The sequence below is a fragment of the Paroedura picta genome, chromosome 9, assembly GCF_049243985.1.
Source record: "Paroedura picta isolate Pp20150507F chromosome 9, Ppicta_v3.0, whole genome shotgun sequence".
NCBI classification, from domain to species: Eukaryota; Metazoa; Chordata; class Lepidosauria; order Squamata; family Gekkonidae; genus Paroedura; species Paroedura picta.
In genome coordinates, this window is record NC_135377.1 from 48551071 (window position 1) to 48574405 (window position 23335).

General features: G+C 44.7%; 2 protein-coding genes across 2 annotated transcripts; one reads left to right on the top strand and one right to left on the bottom strand.

Annotated features, from left to right (window-relative positions):
• The first annotated feature begins 1560 nt into the window (after positions 1-1560).
• LRRC30 (leucine rich repeat containing 30) lies at positions 1561-3800 on the top strand. Its single transcript, XM_077351207.1, has one exon. It carries the CDS (start codon positions 1806-1808, stop codon positions 2700-2702), a length of 897 nt encoding a protein of 298 aa, XP_077207322.1. The 5' UTR covers positions 1561-1805; the 3' UTR covers positions 2703-3800.
• A 4545-nt stretch (positions 3801-8345) lies between these two features.
• LOC143844909 (uncharacterized) lies at positions 8346-10671 on the bottom strand. Its single transcript, XM_077352745.1, has 4 exons — positions 10051-10671; positions 9407-9490; positions 9143-9226; positions 8346-8863 (listed from the first exon to the last, which is right to left on the bottom strand). Exons 1-4 carry the CDS (start codon positions 10610-10612, stop codon positions 8364-8366), a joined length of 1230 nt encoding a protein of 409 aa, XP_077208860.1. The 5' UTR covers positions 10613-10671; the 3' UTR covers positions 8346-8363.
• Positions 10672-23335: the final 12664 nt, after the last annotated feature.

Genomic DNA, 23335 nt, shown 5'->3' on the forward strand with positions numbered 1-23335 from the left:
TCTGCCTTGAGTCCCTGTGAGAAAGAAGACTATAAATAACACAAATAAATAAATAAAAATAAATATAATGAGTAGGATTCTATGAATCTGTTTTTCTTATGGCAGATCATTCCTTCAGTGTCAGGAGCTGTGCTGTGAAGACACATGCCTCTTCAGAACAACATTTCAGGCTCCAGAGGAAGGCCTAGGCTTTAGCTGAACAAATCTAAGGATCCAACATAAGATGTAGAATTTTTGTAGCTTAGGCCTTGTCAATCTACAGCTGACGATACCATATAATGACCCAGTTGTCAGGGTTATGATCTTAGCTCTATTTCTTCATGCTGTGAGCAGGTATCCTAGTATATATCAATTTGGACTTTGGGTTGGACCTTGGCTAGGAAAGTGAGATGCAGTGTTGAACTACATTTTACATATATGCCCTTTTTTGTCTGCCTCTCTACTGAAACTTATTAAGTCAGTGTGCTTATCTGGTTTTAAAAGGGTAACTTTTAGCAATTTTAATGTTACTTATTGTTCCTTCTATTCCTATGTCATTGGCCATCATAACGTCAAAAAAGTAAGCCTTATGGGTTAAAATAGTCTTTGCACTGTTCCAATTGTTTTTCATCTTATGTGACAACCTGCTTTGGGACTTACTGTCCAGTTACTACAAGGATTTAAGAGTTGCTCAAAGGTACCATAAGTAAGCTGCTTCCAGTGTTGCTTAATGAAGGGTTTTTGAAAACAGCAACAATACTGAAATTTAGGATTGTTCAGATTAAAAACCAATTTCATATATGGGGGAAATTGGCCTTACTATCCAAATCCAAGTTTGGGCCCAGCTTGGCTGTACTTACCTCAATGTCCACATTTCTGCCACTAAACAAACTTATTTATTCATTTATTTTCTTGACACTTCATTTTTCTCCTCAATAGGCCCTCAAAGTGATTGTACAATGTCATCCCCTTTTCCATTTATTCTTCAAAACAACTTCCCTTTAAGGTGGGTTAAGCTGATAGAGAGTGACTGGCCCAAGATCATTCAGCAAATTTCCATGACAGTGAAGATTTGAACTTGAGTGTCCCAGATCCTAGTCCAATGTTCTTACCACTACCTTCCTATCTTCAGCCTCCATATTCCACAAATTTATAAATCAGCTCCTTTTAGTCTAGCTATGTGGTTGTCACAGCATGGATAATCAATTAACTTTGTAAAAAATTTCCATAAGTTTTTCACGTTCTAAAAAAAGTTTATGTGAATCATTACATCTCCTTATTAAATGTTAAAGTTGCTCCTCAACTGAATAAACAGTACTGGAAGGGGGAGGGAGCCACCTCCTCCATGTTTTTTTATAGTTACTCTTCCTAATTGTCCCGCTGCTACCTCATGCACCAGATATCCAAGAAAGCTGACATGGTAAAGTTATATATGGCATTGCAGTGACCTCTTTGCAATGAGGATGCGTATCTATCCAATAAAGCCCAGACAAAATGACAGAGACAGCTGCCTAATGGCATTCAGCTTGAATGGAACAGGTTTGCTCAGAAGCGCCAGTAGCAAGTATGTCATTACAGCATGTAACACCAAGGAAAACATCTTGAAGCCCCATCCTGGACAAGTTAAACTTGTTCTCAGCAGCCGCAGTGACTGTTCAGTGGAGGCACAGAAGGAAAGATGTTCTTCAAAGAAAGCCTTTGCACATCTTCTTGAGCTAGTTTTGATCTATGACTTTACTGAAAGTTGAAACCATTTGTCAGGTAGTAGTTTTGGAAGACAAGGAAACTAAACTCCCAGTCATCAGGAGCTGCAAGGCTGAAACTGTATGGGAGGAAACAATTGTAAGGACCAGGGGAAGAAAAGTTCAATGCTGTTGAAGAGAAGTCAGAAGTTGTCTCCATGGGAAGAGGCTCTTCTCCCTGGAAAAGACCCAAGAGCTTTGCTAAAACATGGAATACAGTATGTCAATCTGAGTCTCATAATGAAGGGGATGACAAGAGTTCCTGACTTCTTATGGGGACTTCCAGAAGTCCAGAAACTAAACCTATCGCACAACCAATTGGTGACACTTCCTTCAGCTTTAGGAAAACTTGACAGACTGGCAGTGCTGAATCTGTGTGGGAATCGTTTGAGATCTCTGCCTAAAGAGATTGGACTGCTTCGGAACTTGAAGGTTTTATTTCTCAACATGAATTGCTTGACTGAGATACCAGCAGAACTTGGACACTGCAGGAGGTTGGAAGTCTTGAGTCTGTCTCACAACTGTATCTCCCATCTCCCTCCAAGCATCACAGAACTAATAAGCCTAAGAAAGCTGAATCTTAGCAACAATCAGTTCATCTACATTCCCCTAAGCGTTTTTGCATTGAGGAATTTAGATTTTTTACATGTGGGCTGCAACAAACTTGAAAACATTGGAGAGAGTATCCAGTTTTTAGTGAATTTGCAGATCTTAATTGCTGATTATAACAACCTTCGAGCTTTGCCCAGATCTATCTGCTCTGTCATTTCTCTTGAACTGTTAAATGTTGATTACAATTCTATTCAAATGCTTCCTAATGAACTTTACCAGCTTCACCGATTGCCCAAAATTGCTTGGAATCCAGTGGACAAAGGCCTCCATATTTCACACAACCCTTTGTCTAAACCACTGCCAGAGATGGTAGAGGGAGGACTGGATGTGCTTTGCAGGTATCTAAAAGACAGAAATCAGCACCTTTAAACTTTCAATATATCTGCAATAGACCCTGCAGCTGTGCTTCCATTGAATTTTTCTAATCAGCAGTTTTCTCACTACAAAAATCAAGATTTTGAGGATTAATAGTTATAAACTTTTTCAGAGCATTTTTCTGTGCATTAAGTGTACAATGACTTGTTTTCTCAAAAATGCTGGGCTTCAGGAATGCTGACATAACCTTTTGGGGGTGGGCACTGATTTACATATTTATTTGTATTCATTTGTAAACAGATTAAGGTAGGGCCAGTATCCTTTTTCAGGGTATCTTTTTCCATGTGTCAAAATGCAGTAATATACATAGAATTAGTGTAATACTCTGTGTGCTATGAATGTACTTTGTGAGTTGTGACATTTTTCCTGTTCACTGTTTTGTACCTATTGCAACTGATGCTAAAAATGTTTCCAAGAAGCTGAAGTGGTTCTCTAGGAAGAAAGAATGCTCTAGTCAAAACTAGATTTGTTATTATGCCATGGTTTTGTACTAGATACCAGGTATTACGTTGCTGCACTGGTTCAATGCAATTAATTCGCCAGTGTTTGTGATTTCTGAAATCCAAGTTAACTAAAAAAAATGACAGCAAGAATTAATGAGTAAAGTTTATTCCATTGAGGAAAGTCTTCCAGATGTTTGTGCTGTAGACCTAAGCATTCTAAAACATAAATGCCTGTTTTGCAAAACCTTGACAAAATGGTATACTGCAGAGATTTGGCTACTAGTAGGTTGAATTCACACTTGGTCATTTGAGAAGTGAGGTCATGCCTCAATAAAAGCTGTATGATAATGATGCAGATAATATTACTAGAGGAACAACTGCACTCCTTCCGCAAAACCCCTCCACACTTCTCTGCAATTTGAACTGCATGTTGTTATTAACAGAGGATCAAGGGCACAAGCCCTGCTTTGCACTCTCTCTGTAGCTGCCATTCATTTCACCAGGGTTTGTGCATCTGACGTTTCGGAGTGACCCTAGTGCCAGAGAAATATTGCCGCCAGGAGAGGCCACTTCGATCAATGAATCTTGAGCCTCTACTCCAAAATTAAATACTTGTTCTCTGTACCTTTGGGCACCAACAGATATCATAAGAGCCTGTCTCATGTAGTGTCCTTGTATAAATGTCCTTCATGAAAGTTTTCTGTTACAATATAAATAGACAGCAAGTAAAAAGCATTAGTCTGGGTAATGCTTCTCTGACTCACTTTTCTTGGCTGCTACTCCAAAATTTGTAGAAACTGGTTGCCAACTGCCTGGAGAAAAGAATGTTCTTTCCTTTAGCAGCAGATTAATGAGTCAATCCTTTACCTTCATGCCATGAAAAGCTTCACCTGCTCACTTCCACACATTAATCCTCTGTTAAAAGCACAAGGATATTTTACTGCAGGCTTGTCAGCGATCTTAACTCTGCCCCCAACATGTACAGACACATTCCTATTTAATTGGCCAAGTGTACATGGGAGGAAAAGCTAGCTTTGGATGTGTTCCTCCCCCACCCCAACCCCCACTGGAATGGATCTCCCTGGGGAAGGGTAAATGCGAATAAAAGTTTGGAATACCAGAAGCTGAATAATAAGGAACATGCAAAACTGCAAATTAAAAGGTGGCTTTGGATGCACGTTCATGAAGGAAAGAGACATTCTAAATTGAAGTTGACTGTTACATTGGCCATTTTGTGTCACATGCATACTACACTAGCTGCTTGTGTTTTGGGAGAGCAGCCATGTTTGAATTAGGGCCATTTCGCACAGAGCTCAAAGTTGCTATTTGGTTGCCGTTTGTGAAAGCGCTACTTCAAGTAGCGAAATGTAACTAGCCGTGCCCGTAACGCACAGCTGCGGTTTTTGCGGAATTTGGCACTTTCACTTCTCGCCACTTTCGTAACCCACAGGCTTCCGGTTCTCCGTCTTATCGCTACAAAGGAGGTCCCTTTTTAGCGCTTCTGGCCTCCCGTGCCCGTCAATCAAACTGCAGGCACACCTTTGACCTCGACCCTAAAGCCGAACTTGTCGGGGTTCCCTTTTTTTTTAAAAAACCCAGGAAACCCCGTAGCAACGCGTTATCGTCCAATCATTGGCGCCCTTGGAACGTGTTTTCTATTGTTTTCTAGGAACCAGATGCATTGACATGTTTGATTGGTTAATCCCCGCCCACAGTACACGCCCACAGGTTACCTGCTTATATGCACCTGGGCAGACACGCGGTCGGCCTCACTCTTTTGTTTGCGTAGCCTACTGCCCGCAGCACAGGTCAATGTTGCAATGGAGAGGCTTATTTTTCAATTGCTGGCTTACATGCTCGCGGTGGTCCAGCGCATGAATACCGCCTTGTCGCGTCGGACGTATGCTATCGCGGAGTACCGAGAACGGGTGGCCGGAACGCTGACCAGCAGCAGAAGACGTTCTGTAAGGGTAACCATGGCGGCCAAGAAACGCTGGCAAGCTCTGGCAGAGGTCCGGTTCCCCCCCCGGTTCTGGGTGGACGAACGATCCTCTGACTGGTGGGAGAATTTTGTGTGGACTCGCTGGGATGATGACCACTGGATTGCCAACTTCAGGATGTCGAGGGGGACATTTTTTGAACTCGTGGAGGCTCTACGTGGACGCATGGAGAGGCAAGTCACTGGCATGCGGCGCCCCGTTCCAGTTGAAAAAAGGGTGGCTGCCGCATTGTGGTACTTGGCCACCCCTCAGTACTTCCGGACAGTAGCCCAGCAATTCGGACTCGGAGTCACTACGGTTGGCGATATCCTTAAGGAGTTCTGCCTCGCCATGGAGGCGGAATTGTTCAGCAAAGTCGTGTGCCTCGGAGACCGGCTTGGAGCGGTGAGTGTCATTCTATTCCCTTTTGCCCTTTAAATTTTTTTTCTTGTTTGACAGGTCAGCAACGAAGACGCGATACACCCCACGCTGACATGCCATGGCTTATATTCTTTTCTTTCCCTTATTCCAGAGTATGGACGGGTTTGCCAGGCTTGGATTCCCGCATTGTTTTGCGGCCGTCGATGGAAGCCACATCCCTATCCGTGCCCCCGGGGGAAGCATAAAAGAGTACGGGAACAGGAAGGACTTTTGCTCTGTTCTCCTGCAAGGAACAGTGGACTTCTCCGGCCGGTTTATCGATGCCGAGGTGGGGTGGAGTGGCAGGAGGCATGATGCCCTTGTTTTCAGGGAATCCAACCTCAGGAAAGCCATGGACGAAGGGGTCTTTGTTCCAGGAAACCCCACCGCCACCATTGAGGGCGTGCGTGTGCCGGCGTTGGTCCTCGGGGACGGAGCCTACCCATTACGACGCTGGCTCATGACTCCCTACAAGCGGCCAAGGACGGACGTGCAGAGCCACTACAACCTCAGTCACTCCCGGGCAAGGAATGTAGTGGAGCGTGCCTTTGGACGTTTGAAGTCACGGTTCCGTTGTTTAATGTCACGACTCCATGTACATATTGACAATGTGACTCCGCTGATAATCGCATGTGTGATTTTGCACAACATATGCGAGGACAAGGGACATAACATCCCCTTCCCTGAGGACGAACCTGAACCTGTAGTCCTTCAGGATACACAGGACATCCCTGAAGCAAGGAGAAAAAGGATATATGCTGAGGGGTGCAAGGTTCGGGACGCCATAGCCACCCACATCTACAGAAACAGGAGGCGTGTTTAATTGTTTTTCCTACTCTGTTGTTGAATAAAGTTTTGTGTTCTTTGTTTAACCTTGTCTTGTGCGGTTTGTGTACTTTGCCAGCAAAAAAACGGGGATTCTCTGGTCCAAAAGCACTTTGACAGCCCTAAATGCTAACTCCCCACTGAAATTGACAAACACAATACGGAAGCGCTGAATGGGGAAAGTTCGGGGAGGCGGGTAGCCAGGAAGTATTGGCGACCCCTGTCAAACCGGAGGATCAATCCACTTATGTTCCAAGGAATAATTTTATTGGTGGGCAGCTTTGATACATTTAAAAAACGGGGTGGTCGATCGGAGCAACGCACGTTCGTTCCCTAACCGTCATTCCGAAGATGCCGAAGCCACGGAAGGGCTCCTTCTGGCAGCGCGCCGAGGCTGAGGCACTTCTGGAGCTGGTGCTACAATCAAAAAGTGTTGGCCGCCTAATGGCCAGCACCCACTGCCACACCAAGGGTGCCTACCTGGTGTTGGCTTCAAAGCTGAGGGAGAGGGGCTATGTCCGGACCTGGGAGCAGGTCCGGACAAAATTCAAGCGCCTTAAGCTGGACTTCCTAAACAGTCTGGAACAGTGGGGGGGGATCCCGCAGCCAAGTGGGAGGACGGTCTTCCACGACCAGATGGTGAAAATATGGGAGAAGGCTGGGAAGCCCCCCCTGGACATGAGGAGGCATATGGGTGAGTGCTGCCCTCGTTGTGTTTTGCCCTTAAACATGCATGGAATGACTAGCTGCCTCTTTCCCCTACTGTCCCCAATGAAATTCGAGAAAGTATTTAGATGCTGTCAACCCCCTCAGACTTAGCCAGCCAGTACTGTAGAACCACTTTGGTTATGCGCTTAGACTCTAACTGTGGTGTGTCCACCAGCTGTGTTTCATCTCTGTTTTGTGTGCTTTTAATTATGATTTGTCTTTTTCTTTGCCCAGCCACACAATCACCATCCAAGCTGGCAACAGCACCTGAGCGTGAGGAGGGGGAGGAAGAGGGACCTTCCACCTCGGGACAGGCTGCAGGTGAGAGTTTTATGTCTGTGAGGGAGACCCATGTGTGTGTACCCACACGGAGCCATATGGGAGCCTGATGTGATGCTTCCTTTTGGAGTGTGATCAAATTCTTTGTTTGATTTCTATAGCTGAAACTGTGGAGGCAAGGCTGCGTGCCATGGAGGCCAGAGTTACTTCCCTGGAGGCTCAAGTGGCGGAGCTGAAAGGGGAGATTGAGCAGCACAGGCAACAGAGGGAGGCGGAAGAGCGTAGGTTATGTTCCCCACTGCCCAACTCTTCTCACACTGTGGCTAAGGCCACTTAAAAGTGTATGCATGTAAACTAAAGAAATTTGAAAATATGTGTGGTACTAATGTGTACTTTTTCTCCCTCCCCACAGTTAAGAAGAAGGAGGACGAAGAGCTCTTCCGGCGCAAAGTTAGGGGGACCGTGGGACGGCTGTGCAGGAGAGTTAGGGCGATGGAAGGGGCTGGGGAGGGGAGCGGTGGGACCTGAGTTTTGTTTCCTGTTTGTGTTTTGGGGTAGGGGTTGGGGGGGGGGGGCTCCAAGTTTCATTCCCTAATGTTTTTCCCCTGTTAAATGTATACTTTTGTTAAAAAAAATTGGTTTTCCAGGGGGGTGGGGGGTGGTGGTGCTGGTGGGGCTCCAAGTTTCATTCCCTAATGTTTTTCCCCTGTTAAAATGTTTTTTAAAATAAAATGTTATTGCAAATTTTATAACAAGACTCCAGTGTGACTTCTTAAACTCGCACATATTTAACCCCACACCACACTCCTAAAACTCCTTGAACTAACACCCCTCCAACCTCCAACCCACACAGCAGTACCACAATATACACAATCACTAGAGAGGCCGCTTTCAGCCTTGCAGATTCTACAGTAGGGTACACAGAGACAGAGTCAAAAATATAAACTTTATTCAACAAACAACAAAACACAGATAACATGAAATAGAAAAAGTGGGCAAAACTAGGAGGGGGAGTACTTGTCTGCTGGTTTTATTTTTCTCTTTCCGAGAATAGTCCTCCTTCTTGTTTGGGTGGAGGCATTCTGAGAGGGAGTCGGTGGGGTGGGTGCTGGAAGTGGTGGTGTTGGTGTGGGTGGTGGTGGGGGGGCGATTTGTGGAGGGTAGGCCCTTTCCATGACCGCTACAGCCCTCTCCATGAGTCTCCTTATCAGACGCACCTCCTCCACGCCTTCGCGTAGGATTTGGTTTGTCTCTCTAAGGACTGCCCTCAATTTTCTCCCCTCCTGGGCAATGAGTGTGAGCATGGCTTGGTCAGCGGCCGCGGCACGCCGTGACTCCTCATAGCAGTGCTCAAGGAGCCTCTCTCCCACGCTTGTCAAGACGGAGACGCGCCTCAGCCTGCCGCGTTCCCTCGTAAGCCTCTCCTCTGCTGGGAGCGCACCTCTAGGTGGTGGGCTGCCTGGAGCCAGGGGTGGTTCCTCCTCCTCATCTGAAAGAACCTCTGTTGGCAAAAAATGAGAAACAAAACTGTTAGTAACATCCAAAAAGTCAAAACACACCATGGTGGACATGGTGTTCTTTTTTGTCCCCGTGTTTTCCTGCCAAGAATTTAAACAATCCCCGGCGAGCACATGGCTATTGTTTGTTTGCCCATGGTGTGCTTTTACTTTTGCCTACTTTCACAGCAGGACTCTCAACAATTAAAAGGGAGCACATGGTTAGTGCCTAGCGACATTGTCCTGCAGCTATGGCTCGAAAGGAACAGGTCATGCACGCTCACCATCTTGAATCTGTATCCGCCTGCGCCGGGCAGGAGGTCCAAGCACCCTAGGCTGTTCCTCCTCCTGTGTTCCGGGTATGAAATCTGCAAAAAAAGGAAAAAAAACAGATCTAGGACCAAAGGGTGGCAAAGCCAGCTTCAAAGCCTACACCAGCAACGCAGAGGGACTCTCTTCTTTCTCTTAGCAGTGCTGCTGCCCTGCACAAACAGAAAAGCACAAAGCAGTTAAAACAGCCCCCCCCCCCTATTTTTACTAATACTTACCAATGTTAGTTGATGCCCCCGAATCACTATCCACGTCAGGTGCTGCTGGAGACTCTAGGGGCCCCGTCCCTGGCAACTGTGTCTCTGTGGACAAGAGCAGAAAATAGTGAAAAACGAGCAAGCATACACCATGAACCACAAAGCAAGCTCCCAAAGTTGTGAGCCAAAGTACTGCAGAAGGCCTATGGGCGAGGCATGCTGCAAATATTTTGGGGCTGTTGGTTAAACATGACCGTTTCAAATACTAACCACATCAAGCACTCCACAGCCAACCATCTTAATAAATCTTTTAAAAATTAAAATTTAATTATAAAATTAAAACCGTTTCAAATAGTAACCACAGCAAGCACTCCACAGCCTACCTTCTTTTAAAATCTTTTAAAAATTGAATTATAAAATTATAAAATTAAAACCGTTTCAAATAGTAACCACAGCAAGCACTCCACAGCCTACCTTCTTTTAAAATCTTTTAAAAATTAAATTATAAAATTATAAAATTAAAACCGTTTCAAATAGTAACCACAGCAAGCTCTCCACAGCCTACCGTATTATGCGTTGCAACGAACACACGAGAAAACGATGCCCAAACGTCAGAACACACATTTGCTTAAAAGGAAATATAAAATAAAAAGAAAATCACTTACCGGAGGCAAGGGGCGTTTGCTCAGGAGCCTCCTCTGGCTCCCCAGGAACGATGGCGATCAGGTCCAGCGTTACCGATTCCGCGGCTCGTTGCTGGACGGGGGGTGGAGGGCGAAAGCTGGAGGAGGTTCCCTCGCCGGGATCCTCCTCAGCGGGTGGTTCCTCGACCGGGGCAGCCGGCTTCCGAACCACCTTAAGGCTCCGGCCGACGCGCTTCGGCCTGCCGGATCCTTCCCCGTCCCCGTACAGCTGGCGCTGCTCCTCGAAGTAGGGGCAGGTCACCTTTTCGTTGCCGGAACCCTTGTTATGGTTCACGGCTCTCATGTACTCTGCCCTCATTGTCTTGGTCTTCGACCGGCATTCAAGGCCGGTCCTGTTGTGGCCCAGGGCGCGCATCTTAATAGCCACTTGTTCAAAAACCTCCCTATTCCTGTGGGAGGACTGGAACGCGTCCTGGATTTTCTCCTCCGAGAAAATCCCGATCAGGTCCCTGATCTCCGCGTCCCTCCAAGTTGGGCCACGGCCGGTTGCAGGGACGGACGAGGCTTGAGAAGACGATTCCATGTTGCTTTTGCTAGTAGCTGAGCAAAATGGTGGTGGGAGGTGCAGGGTGCAACGGATCATATACCTTCCCGCACACAAAGACAAAGGGACTAGCCGGCTCCTGATTGGTGGAGGGCAGCAGGGGACACGCACATTGGCCACATCAGGTCACATGTCACGTTCAAAACTCCTCGCGCGGGAACAGGATCTGCTCCTAATGGCCAGATTGGCGCCCTTGTTGTTTGACTTAACGCATGCGCGTATTCGTTTACACGCGAGAAGAGCAGTTTGAACATGCAGCGGGAGCCATTTTAGGAAAATGTCCGCCATTACACAAACGCATGCCGGTGTTCAACCGAGAGCAAGTGCGGCAGTACTCGGCAGTTCCCCAATAATATTCACCAGCCACAGCATAAATCAACCAAACATGACATGTAACTGGCGTACGTTCGTTGGCACGCTCAGAGGAATGTTTTTTAAAATGAACGGGGGACGGCGACTCCGCTTGCCGGAGGTCTAGCCGCCAATGGAAGGGGTTGTCCGCACCCAAGCACAAGCACGCACCGGGAACCACACAAAGACCCACTACACATAAGCCGCCCCTCATGATATCACCTCGAATCATGTCTATTGAACCCCTGTAAGCTAAGCAGGAGACTGCGAGCGGCGACCGTTCGTTGGCACGCTCAGAGGAAAATTTTTTAAAATGAACGGGGGACGGCAACTCCGGTTGCCGGAGGTCTAGCCGCCAATGGAAGGGGTTGTCCGCACCCAAGCACAAGCACGCACTGGGAACCACACAAAGACCCACTACACATAAGCCGCCCCTCATGAAATCACCACGAATCACGTCTATTGAACCCCTCTAAGCTAAGCAGGAGACTGCGAGCGGCGAATGTTCGTTGGCACGCTCAGAGGAAAATTTTTTAAAATGCTCCCTGTACGTTGACTCCGCTAGGACTGGCCGATGGTAGACGGGGTTTTAAGCTTTGGGCAAATTTTGGGAACGTGACGGTGTGTGCCACTGTGCTTGTGAAAAACTCTTGTGGTGTCCGGGCAGAATTTCCGAAAGTGATCGTGCTTGAAAGCCAGTCGCTGTCCCGTTGCCTCGTAGATCCCCGCTCGCTCGGAGAAAAAAAAAATGGCGAACAGTTCGCCGGAAGTTTGGAGGACAGGCTCGGGAGGAGGGACTTTGAAGAACCCGCAACAATGGTAACGCACAGGTCTTTAGCGCTAGTGTTGCAGATTGGTTGCAGGAGTGTATCGCTATCCGGAGGGTGAATCCAGTTTTCTGGATTCCCCTAGAAGCGCTACAACGAAGCGCTTTTTGCGGGTCGGTTTCAGGATTGTTGCAGATTGTTTACGACGTCGTGCGTTATGGCAAATTAGTAGCGTTTTCAATCAGCAACCATTGTGCTATTTTTAAGCCGTGGGAAATGCCCCTTAGTTTAGCCACCAGCTGGCCATACCCTGCCTGGATGCTGCTTCTCAACAGACTGGTCTAATTAATTTATTGCTATTAGCTAATCCAACCTTTTTCATCTTTTTTTCCTTTTGAGACGTAGTGCATTCTTGCAGAATATGTACATTCCAACCCTGTCCAGACCTATCATTGGCCACTGGGGGAGTAGATCAACATGACCATATATGACCATGTCACCTAGTAAATGTTTAACCAACCCCTCTAGGGCTATCAAGAAACCCCAGGTCTGATTTAGAAAGTCTGAGCTAGTCTTTCCTCCATCCTTTTCCCAGGAGAAGAGTTAGTAAGTAGGGGCACATTTGGTCATTTGAAGGATTTGGGAGACCTCCAGGCCTTCCTGTCCTCTACCATTTAAGTTCATGCCAACTGCTTCAGTGACTACATCCAGCCACCTCATTCTCTGTTGTCCCCTTCTTCTTTTGCCCTCAATCACTCCCAGCATTAGGCTTTTCTCCAGGTAGTCCTTCCTTCTCATGAGGTGGCCAAAGTATTTGAGTTTCATCTTCAGGATCTGGCCTTCTAAGGAGCAGTCAGGGCTGATCTCCTCTAGGACTGACCAGTTTGTTTGACTTGCAGTCCAAGAGACTTAAATTATGATAAAGACATGAAATGATTTTTTTTCCCCAGGACATACCTCTACTATAAAAAGCAGTGCAGCAAACACCTTGTGTGATTCTTTTTTTAATGCCAGTTCTTGGAAATGAAAATTTCTTGTGTTTCCTTTCTTTTCTGTATAAGTGGTAGGATCTGCAGAATGGTACTAGAAGCACTAAAATTAATGTTAATATCTCGACAGCTATTAAAAATATCATCTTCACTTCAGAAACAGAAATTTGTGTTTCTGTGAAACGTGCCTTTGAAACTGTGCAGTCAGCAGTTCCCATATATCAGATGTAATGATGCAGAACCGGGAATAATGCCTAAGAATTTTGTGCTAATGCAATACCTCAAGAGTGAGCAGGCTGCTCGGATTTTAGAGCATGTAAAGTTGATTTGCATCTCACTTGTAACTCTTTAGGAAGAAAATTTAGAACTCTTAAATACTCTTTTTCAGCAGTTTCAGGTTCCTTGTGTACAATTAAGGAAAGATTGCTTCCTGAAAAGGTATGAAATTGAGCAAAAGAGCCTACAAAGAGATAAATAATGAGTTGGATCCCAACTAGATTTTCCCGTGGCAGAATGGAACTTTCCTGCCTCCTCCTCCCCACTGCAGCCCATTTATCTCCATGAAATGCTCCTCTTGGGGGATAGCAGAGCCTGAGGAATGACATGTTGACAGCCTGTGTGGGGAGGGGGAATCAATGGAAACTGCTGATTTAGGCTGGATCCAACCCAGTGCCACATGTCAGACAACAAAGGTACTGTTGCTGATATATCAACTGAATATCTAAGTTAAAATAACATAAAACACTGGGTATGTATCTTACTATATATTGGGTGCCCAGTCAGACTTAAACACTTCACCGTCCTATTGATGTAATTAGATTAAAGCACATGTTCAATGCTCTCATTGAACTATTTGGACTTAATTAGGCCATAAAACTGCCTTATGCTGAATCAGACCATCAGTCCATCAAAGTAGTGCCTATTCAGACTAGCAGCAACTTCCCAGAGCCCCAGGGATTTCTTTCACATCACCTACTACCTCATCCTTTAAGCTGGAGATGCTAGGGATTGAATCTGGGACCTTTTGCATGCCAAGCAGATGGTCTGTGCCTCAGCCATGACCATCCCCTTTACCCCTCCTACTGAAAAACATATAATGCACTCAGTTTTCTATGTATTCTTTAATAAACACTGAATTAATAGTACACTGACTATGTCATAAATAAAAGTAATATTACCAATATTTTGTAGACGTGTATATAAACAGCTCCTAATTTCAGAGGCTGTATAAATGGATACCCATTCTAAATGCCTTAATTGTGGATATTGTATGCAGTTGGTGAGTGTCCTGTGTTAGAAATTTCTCAATATGTTTTATGCCGGAGATATTAATCACCTGAAAACTTATTATTTTTTGCCATTTATCCATAGTCTGTGATGTTCTTTGACTATGAAAACGCCATATGGTGAATAATATGAAGATTTAAGAGAAGTTGGCTCTGTTGCAATATTTAGGATTCTGCTTGACAAATGAAACAACCATATGGTACAAAGAAATGATCCCCAGACAAGAGATGAAAATAAATGCAAACTAGTGAGATGCACATATAGAGTAGGGAGTAGAATAAAGTAGAATATAAAGCGGAACATAGGCTTCTGGAAAGTGGTGATGGTGCTGAATAACAATAGGAACACGTTGGTTCCAGTAAAAGCATTTAACTAGATGAAGAAATAAAATATGAAATCATGTTTTCATTGAAACATAATTAAATGACAATACAGACAATGACCCTGTGATGGTTCATAAGAAAGGGTAATAACACCTTTCTGAAGCATTTTTCCCCTGTTTTAGACTCTGTCATCCTGACTGCCACAGTTAAACTATGATGATGATGATGTCATCCGTTCAGTCATGTCTGACCCTTGGCGATTCTATAGGAAAGTCTTCGCCATGTGCCCCTGTCTCTGACTGTTTCTTTTAGTTGGTTCATGGTCATCCCTGTGTTGGTCAAGTCTTCCAGATGTTTGTGCTATAGACCTAAACATGTCGGGCCAGAGGATCCTTTGGTGACCAAGTTTTCTTTTGCCGCTGACCATGCCAAGCATTAATGATCTTTCTAGCGAGTTTGATCGCATGATGTGTCCAAAGTGAGCTTTCGCCATAATAACATGCCTTTTAATGACATAGTTGGTTTGCTCCTCTCTTTTGTTGGTAACTTTGGCTGTCTATGGTATTCACAGCATTCGCCTCCAACACCATAATTTGAAAGCATCTATTCTCTTCCTGTCTTCCTTCTTCAGGGTCCAGCTTTCAAATCCATAGGTTGTTATGGGGAAGACAATGGCATTGACTAGCTGGCACTTTGTATTAAGGGTGATATTCTTACTCTTCCATATTCGGTTCATGCCTAGCCTTGCGTTCCGGCCCAGTGTTATTTGCCTTTGATTTCATGGCTGCATCCACCACTTTGATTGATCATAGAGTCAAGAAAGATGAAATCATCAATACATTCAGTGTTCTTGTTGTCAATCATGACTTTGGTGCTACTGCCAGTAGTTGTCATGATCTTGGTCTTTTTGATATTTAGGTATAGTCCCATCTTTTCACTTTCTTCTTTTAGTCTCTTTATCAGGGTCTTCAGATCATGCTCCAATTCAGCAAGGAGCTAAACTTTACTGTTGCATTTTCTTCTGGGAAAAACGTCCACTTCCTTTATTTCCAGATTTCGGAACATTGGACCCCCCAAATATTGGTATTTCCCAATATTTCCAAATCCCAATATTGGGATGTTACTCAGATTCATTAAATATTCAGGAACCCATTTTTTTCTGGGCCAATTATACCATAAGGTGACCATTAAAGTCAGTGGCAAATCTATCCTAGGGTATATTCAGTGGTGTGGTGATGGTTTGTGGTAGAGGCACCACATTTCCAGTGTGGCTGCTGGAGCCTCTCTTCAAAAGAACCCCAGGTTTCAAAAATATTGGATCAGGGAGTCCAATTCTATGGGCACCAAAGTAGGGATCCCTGTCCTCCATTATTTCCAGTCCGGGGAAAATAGCAAGGCAATATAAGCCCAGCAAAATATCCCAGACAATATCTGCAGTTGAAAGTGATGTGTGTGGAGGGGAGCATTTTTGTAAGGCCAGTAGCAGAGACAGTGCAATTTGTCCAGCAGAACCAGTGCCATTGTGGAAGTGTCAAAACCCAACAGGACTAAGTTCAAATCTGAGAATTTCTAAAGTAGAAATTGGGGGGGGGGGTATTTCAGCAAGGATAGCAGAAACAGTGAGATGCAGTAGTGTCCAGCAGCAGAACCCAGATCCATTGTGAGCAAATGCCCGCTAAACATGACTCACCTGGGACCTTTTGAATGCCAAGCAGATGACTCACTTCTACCAATGTAGTACCTGAGATTTTTGTTCACTAAAACTAGAAACAGCAAGAATATTTGCAGATTTGCAATTAACAAAAATATGTTTACAATGAATGGTGGGAAATGTATGTTTAAAAGAACATTTTTCTCCAGATCAGAAATTTTCTAGAACAATTTCTTGCTTTCCAAAATGATAGATTTAGTTTTAGCCCAGAAATCTGCAAAATACTGCATTGTTTTTAATTAGATGTAATTTGCCTTCTGGGCTACAGTTCTGCTCAGTGAAGTTTAAATCCCATTGATTTCATTGTTCCTATGGATTTCAGCCTCACTGCTTACAGGATTGGAGTCCTGGAAGTTTAGTGCATACAATCAACCAACATTGTATTTCAGAAGTTTGATTTAACTTATGTCTAAGTTACTGAAATCCCATTTCTTGACAAATCCTTCTTCTTGTATCAATATTTACTTATTCTAATAAAAGAAGTAGAAGAATAAAACAGCAGTGAACATGATTGACTGCTAGCATGAGGAAGATTTACAGGTATATGACTTTGAGGCAGCAACATCGCATTAAAGAATGAAACAATTTTTATACCCCCATCCTAAATCTGGATTTCTAATACACAAATGGAGAAGAGAATGATTTCTAATACTTTGGCATATACGTTGAAAAAGAGTTTACAGCAATAAAACAGCTGTAGAAATATTGGTCTCCTTTACAGCCATAAACTGTCTCCATTAGTGTAAATGTGCATTACAGCACTTACATAATAAAAATGATCAGAAATGTCTTTTCCAATAGATGAAATGCTTCCAAAGTTAGAATGAACCTCAGAGTCACCACAGAAAGCAAAATGTTTCTTCTTTCTAACTATGAAGTTCCTATTTTTAACTGTCATGTGGTATGAAATGTTAACCTTTCTCCAAGTATTAAATTATCTCAGTGCTGTTTGTTTGTTTAATAGAAAACAAAGGGATCCATACAGGAAAGTTATATTTGCCTGGAAATTTTCTTACTAACATGAATATGTGTTTAATGGTTGTTAGTGGTGTAATCTTATTCAAATGTATACCTTGATAAGCCCATTGAAGGATTACACAGTAGGAATGGCTAAAAACAGCTTGAGTAACTGAAGGATTCTTAAAAATTCTGATTGAAGGTAGAGTACCAAAAGGAGTTCCAGTAGGAAAAGAATTCTTAATGTATTACATGGCTTAAATGTGTGACATCTATAACCATGAACATCTAAAATAAATGGGGTAAGGGGTCCTGGGAGGAGTTTGGTGTTAAGGGTTATAGGCCAATCAGGTCCATCATTCATGCCCCTATGCCTCTGACTGGCTGTCCACCCACTGGCTGCCTAATCAGATTAGAACTCCCGCCCCTAGCCATCTTCCCACAATTTTCCGCTTCTTCGCAGTCTCTGGCCCCTCAGACACCTCTCCTGAGTGGAGTGAGCTGCCAAGGGTGCATTGGGGCTCTTTGGCTTTGCCCTTCTGAGGCAATGGCTTCTGCCTACAGAGCTTAGGGAAGCCAGCCTGTGTCTTCTCTGAGAGGGAACACCTGCTCCACCACCACCTCAACCACCGTCTTCCCCCTCTTAGGGATCCTGGGGCACACCAGTCACTAGGCCATCCCTCCCTCCTGCCTGACATGGAAGCCACCAGCATGTGCCTCCATCCTGCCTCCTGCCAACTCTGAGGCATGTCTGCAAGCTGAGAAAAGCCCAACAGCCCCAGCCTAAACCGCAAACAGAGGGCAGGACCAGGGGAAAATGCAGGGAGAGGGGAAGGACCCCTAGATTACAGCTCCAGACTCAAGAGATGAGTTCCCCTAGAGAAAATGGATGTTTTGAAGGGTGACCTCTCTGGCACTGTAACTGGGGATGCCAGCCTGCTGCTTACCTAGCCCTCCTTGGCACAGTCCTGGGTGAGTGGCAGGCAGCTTGCAAATGTTCTTCACCTCCAAGCTGGGCTACCCTTGGTGTTTGTTTCCTTGCTCATAACTGATGAGGCTCACAGACAGATGGCAATGCTAGGATCTCTGCTCCATGCTGCCCAGAACACTTCTGGAGACTCAGCCCTTCCTGCAGGCAATTCTGCCCAATGTCCTTCAATTACAAAGGAAAGGGAAGACCGCTTCCTATCCTTGCCTTGAGAACTTGCATTGAGTTCATGGTAAATGAGGTTGAAGTCTGTCCCAAGATTATTTGGGGGGGGGGGGACGACATCCTTGCCCCAGTGTTCTTCTGGTTGTTCTAGGGCAGGTGTGGCCAAACTGTGGCTCTCCTCATGGACTACAATTCCAATGAGACCCTGCCAGTCCCTGCCAACAGTTAAAGAATGGTGGCCTCTAAACTGGAGAACTCTCTCAGGCCCACCTCCCTCACAGAGTGTCTGTTATGGGGAGAGGAAGGCCTTCCCCCCCCTCTCCATTCACCCTCCCCAGAAAGCAACCCGCCTCCCCCACACACAAACCTTTCCCAATCAAGCTCATCTGCAACGCAGCTAATGCAGGCAGGCCCGGGACCCCTTTCTCCAACAAAATGCTGCCATGACCTCCAAGATGGGCACCTTGGCCTGTTGCCCCCCTCTCTGCAAGAGCCCTCCCCACTAACATCTGTCACCCAGCCCCCTCAAAGCCAGCAACCATTCCCATCCAACCTTCCCTACTACACTTTCTTCATACCTATGTTACAACTACCACACCCCCATTTGCCACCACACCACCACAACCCCCCCACACACAACACCCTTCATCCCCATGCCCTTGCATGCAGTACAACCCTCCCCTTCCTCTTCCCACCCCAAGCTCTAGTGCCTGTTGTATTCCTGGATACAATGGGCCTTACTCTTAGTGTTTACATAAAGCTCCAACTCATAATGAAGACAAGACATAGAGAATAGTTTAAAAGTACAGTCTCAGTTTTATTTAGGGTATGCAATAATCCATAGAAACTTACTGAAAGACTATGATCCTCTCAAGCTCCGTGAGCTTGTCCCGGCAGTCTTGCCATTCAATTCATTGCGATGGCTAATAGGAAATGAGCTGAGAGGGAGAATTTTTTTTTCAAAAGGCCTATTGCCACTTCCTAGACTGCTCCTTAATGGGGTTGATGGGGAAGCCAAGCAAGCAATGTGTTTCCCCAAGCAATCCATTCCTGCTCTAGAATGCTTTCCAACACCTGGCCGGCAGGCACTCATGAGCAGTGATGCCAACATTAAAGGGGATCAACTCCCCCATGGAGGTGGTTCATTATCCAGCCCCAATAAACTGTATGATGAGGGCACTCACAGTAATTACAATCCATTTAATAGTGGAATATATTTTTGTGTGCTGAAGCAGTTCCAATTAACTAGTCAGACTGTTTTAGAAGGTCCTTAAATTGTTTGCAAGTAAACACACTCCCCTGGTGAAGATAGGCTGTTACATAGCCCTATAAATAGAACAAGACCCTGATCAAGCTGAAAGGAAAGATGGAAGAATAATCTCTTCACAATTGCAAATTAATTCAGTTTTGATTTAAGTCTGCTTCCTCCCTACATATATATAAACATGTCAGCACATCTTGCATTGCACACTTAATCCTTTTCCATACGGGAAATAAAAATATTAAGTATGCGCTTTAATGTGGTGTTAATATGTCTCACCCCAAAACAAATGAAACTACAAAATGTTACAAAAACCTTGGAGTCAATTCATTACGGAAGCCGTGTGTATCTGTATATGTGTGTGCACATTAATCTTAGGGTCTTTTGAGAAAACTGGCCTGCAGTTTGTAATGCTTTATCTAATGAATGTAACAAAACAGACTAATATAATCTTTTAGTGCTATTCAAGGAGGTTAATCCTTAACTATTGCAGTGCTGATGAATTCTAATGTCTTGCATATATTGATCATTTTTCCACACTGGGCTTCTATCTCACCTGAGCACAGAGACGTTACAGAAACACAAAATCAATTATGTTCAATTGATCCATGGAGCTAATTTAAGATAATTTTGTGTCATCTGAAAGTTTAATCCTGAATAATGGACACAGTCATGCCCTCTGGTTCTTGCTTGGAAGACGTTTCTTAAGCAGTACATGATGTTCCTTTTTCAGGATATAGGCACGTTCAGATGAGTTTGAAAAGTCAAAAATACAGTAGGGGTTTTGCTATGTGCCATTTTTAATGACAGCCTGTTCTTCCAGATCCCTGTATGTTAATTTTAATGCTGCAGAGGCATTAGATACTGAATGAAGGATGCTGTATTGATAAAGCTTGACAAGAAGGAGAAGAGAAGAGAAAGTTTATATACCTTGTTTACAAGCTTCTTTCCTTATAGTACTTACAACAGACACCTTCTGTGGTAAATGGGGCTGATAGAGTTCTGAGAGAACTATGAATGGCCCAAGGTCGCCTAGCACATTCCATGTGGAGGAGTGGGGAATGAAACCCAGTTCTTGAGATTAGAGCCCACTAATCAGGCAAAGCAATTCTGAACCATGCCAGGGTGCAGTTGTGGCACCCCTAGTTGCCTCCCTAAGGGGATAGTTGCATGGTGCCCGAATGGGGGGAAAGTGCCCTGAGAGTGTTTCTGGCTGCTATCAGGAACCAAGCAGTTGAGACCCGGAGTACCTACACTAAAGACATCACACTAAAGTCTTTATTTGGAAAGTCAGCATCCAGTGTCTGCACTGTGCATATGCTCAGAATCTTTGACAGAGACACCAGGGAATGGGCCATCCGAAAAGGGCAATAAACTACACCAGGACAGGGATGCTGGCCTCATAAGATGTTCAGTCTACTCTCTACACCACCTGTCCTCAAGCAGCAGGACTGATGACCTTGATATGCCAAGTATCTACAGTACTATGGAGGCTGCCTTGCCATTCACCTCATCAGGGACAGGGCATATAGTCTATCCATGACATCAGCAGTGAATGTCAGGGAATAAGGACCTGATCACAGTGGTGGAAACATAGCAGTCAATCCATGAGCTCTCAGGTGGCTGCAGAACCCTTGCACCATGTCTTTCCCCTCCAGAGCCACCTCACCACTCTCATCTTTGGACTGCCTTGATCCCCCTGCTTGTCATTCAGCTCCATTTCCTCACTAGAAATGTTGGGGTGGGATCTTTGCTGAGACATCCTGAGGATATTGTAGGAGCACCTTTTTTGTGAAGATGGTGCCATGAGGATAGCTGAATCCTCCAAGGGGGTGTAGGTCATTATTGATTCTTGAGCCCTCCTCCTCTTTCTCAGAGGATGGCTCACTGCAGAATCCCCACCCTGTGAGTCACCAATGAGGTGGATGAAGATTGGTTAGGAGAATGGGGATCTGGTGAGAGGCAATGGGTGGCAGAACATGGCACCAACAGCTGGGGGCAAGTGTTAGCAGAGACTATGACACCAACCAAACAGAATCCCCATGGGGGTTTGCATAGCCAAGGAGCAGTAAAGAAACCTCCATGAAACACTGAGCCTGAGGGACTCCTTATATGATAATAACCACTGAGGAAGAAAGCAACTTTGAAAACAAATGGGATATGGAAAAAGAAAAAGAAATCGTTTATCCGGAACCCGTTTTGGTTTCTGTTTGTATATCATCGATATGAAGGAAATATCTACAGAATAAATTGGAATAATTATAAACAAAAAAAGATTACATTTTTGTACTAGCCAATTGGTTGAATTTTTCTAGTTTGGGGAGACTCACCTGGCTGGTGGATGACTTAGAGTTAGAAAACCTTTATTGGCTGGTGGATGAAGACAGGAGAGGTGAGGCAGCATGATGTAGTTGTGTTAGCTGCTGCAAGAGTGGGGCAGAGAGCGATGGTGTGGCAGCTCACAGTTACCACAGAAGCATGATGGGCCCATACTCCTTGGGGCCCATGGATCATTTACATGAATTTGGTCTAATAGAGTCACATTTTTCATTTTCAGAAAGAACAAAGCTGTTATCTCAAGGTTATTTCATTTCAATACCCAGGGCTCTTCTACATTTTTTTTTTTTGGCAGACCTTCATGCCGTACATACACCACTATGTGTCAGTACTGGGAATGGTGACACAAAACTGAACAAAGAGAAAAGCTGATTACAGAGGAACTCCTGTTGGGAAGTAACTGCTCATTAATATGCTTTCCGGACTGTCATACTTGAGCTACTAGCAAAGGGTTGCATGCAGTGGTGAAAGCCAACTGCATTTTCACCAATGAACCTTGTCCATGAAAGAAGATGTTAACAAATTACTGATGACAGATGTCAACAGCTGGCACATCTGAGCTAGCTTTGATCACAGATTAACTAGAAGCTGGAAAGGAAAGTCTGCACTCATGTTCATGAACTGTTTTAGAATGTTGCAGTTACAAATCCCATAAGGATATGCTTTTCTTGACAATCAATTTGTCAGCCGTATGTAGATATGTTTACTGGTTATCAACACCTTAGATGAGTTAAGCCAGGCATGCACAATTCATGACTCATCAAGCCAAATTTAACCCAATGCACTTTTATTGTGACTTACCATATGCTTGATATGCACACATTTGCAGTGTCTCAAGCAGCAGTAAAAGTAGAATATGTTCTGAACCACAGTTAGGCCACTGTGTATGAAAAACAGATTGTGTTGAGTTAGGTGAGATCATGTTGTGCATTTCATTGATGGGGAAAAGATTGTATGGCAATTTAAAATGCTTTTCTTGTGAAGAAGACATATGAAATGTGTTTTCCCCCCTCGGTTTTCCTTTTTCCTTTTTCATATGCTACTGCAGAAATCATTCTTCTCTAATATTCAGGTAAGCCTCCAAACTCATTGAGGGTGGAAAAGGAAAGGGTATTTTTCGGGTTTATCCAAGCTGAATTGCAATCTCCACAAGTTCTGATGGGCCAAATCAGAGAAGTCCAAAGCGATCTGGGCTTGTTTCAGCTGAAAAAGATCCTGCCAAACATCTGATCATGAGGACCAGCTGTTTGGCAGGGTCTTTCTCCCTAGCAGACCCCTCTGAGGCTGCAGAGAATCTACTCTCGGCAATGTCCGAAGGGTCTGCTGGGGAGACATTTAAAGAACCTATCAAACATCTGCTGGAGCTGGCTGTAGGCTGGGATCAGGGGAGCATAGAACTGACATGTCAGCTCTACAACCACACCTCCTTGACCCTGATGTGGCCAGCTGCAGGCTGGGACAATGCAGAGTGGGTGCAGAGCTGACGTGTCAGTCCTGCACCTGCCCTCTCCAGTCCTGCTGGGGCTGGGTCAGTAGATCCCAAGCCTGTCTTGCTACACTTCCTGC

Coding starts and splice junctions, on each gene's coding strand:
- LRRC30 (XM_077351207.1), top strand. CDS start 1,806: ATGGGAGGAAACAATTGTAAGGACCAGGGGAAGAAAAGTTCAATGCTG.
- LOC143844909 (XM_077352745.1), bottom strand. CDS start 10,612: ATGGAATCGTCTTCTCAAGCCTCGTCCGTCCCTGCAACCGGCCGTGGC. Junction 9,491..10,050: donor GCAAACGCCCCTTGCCTCCG/GTAAGTGATTTT, acceptor TCTTGTCCACAG/AGACACAGTTGCCAGGGACG. Junction 8,864..9,142: donor GCGGATACAGATTCAAGATG/GTGAGCGTGCAT, acceptor TTTTGCCAACAG/AGGTTCTTTCAGATGAGGAG.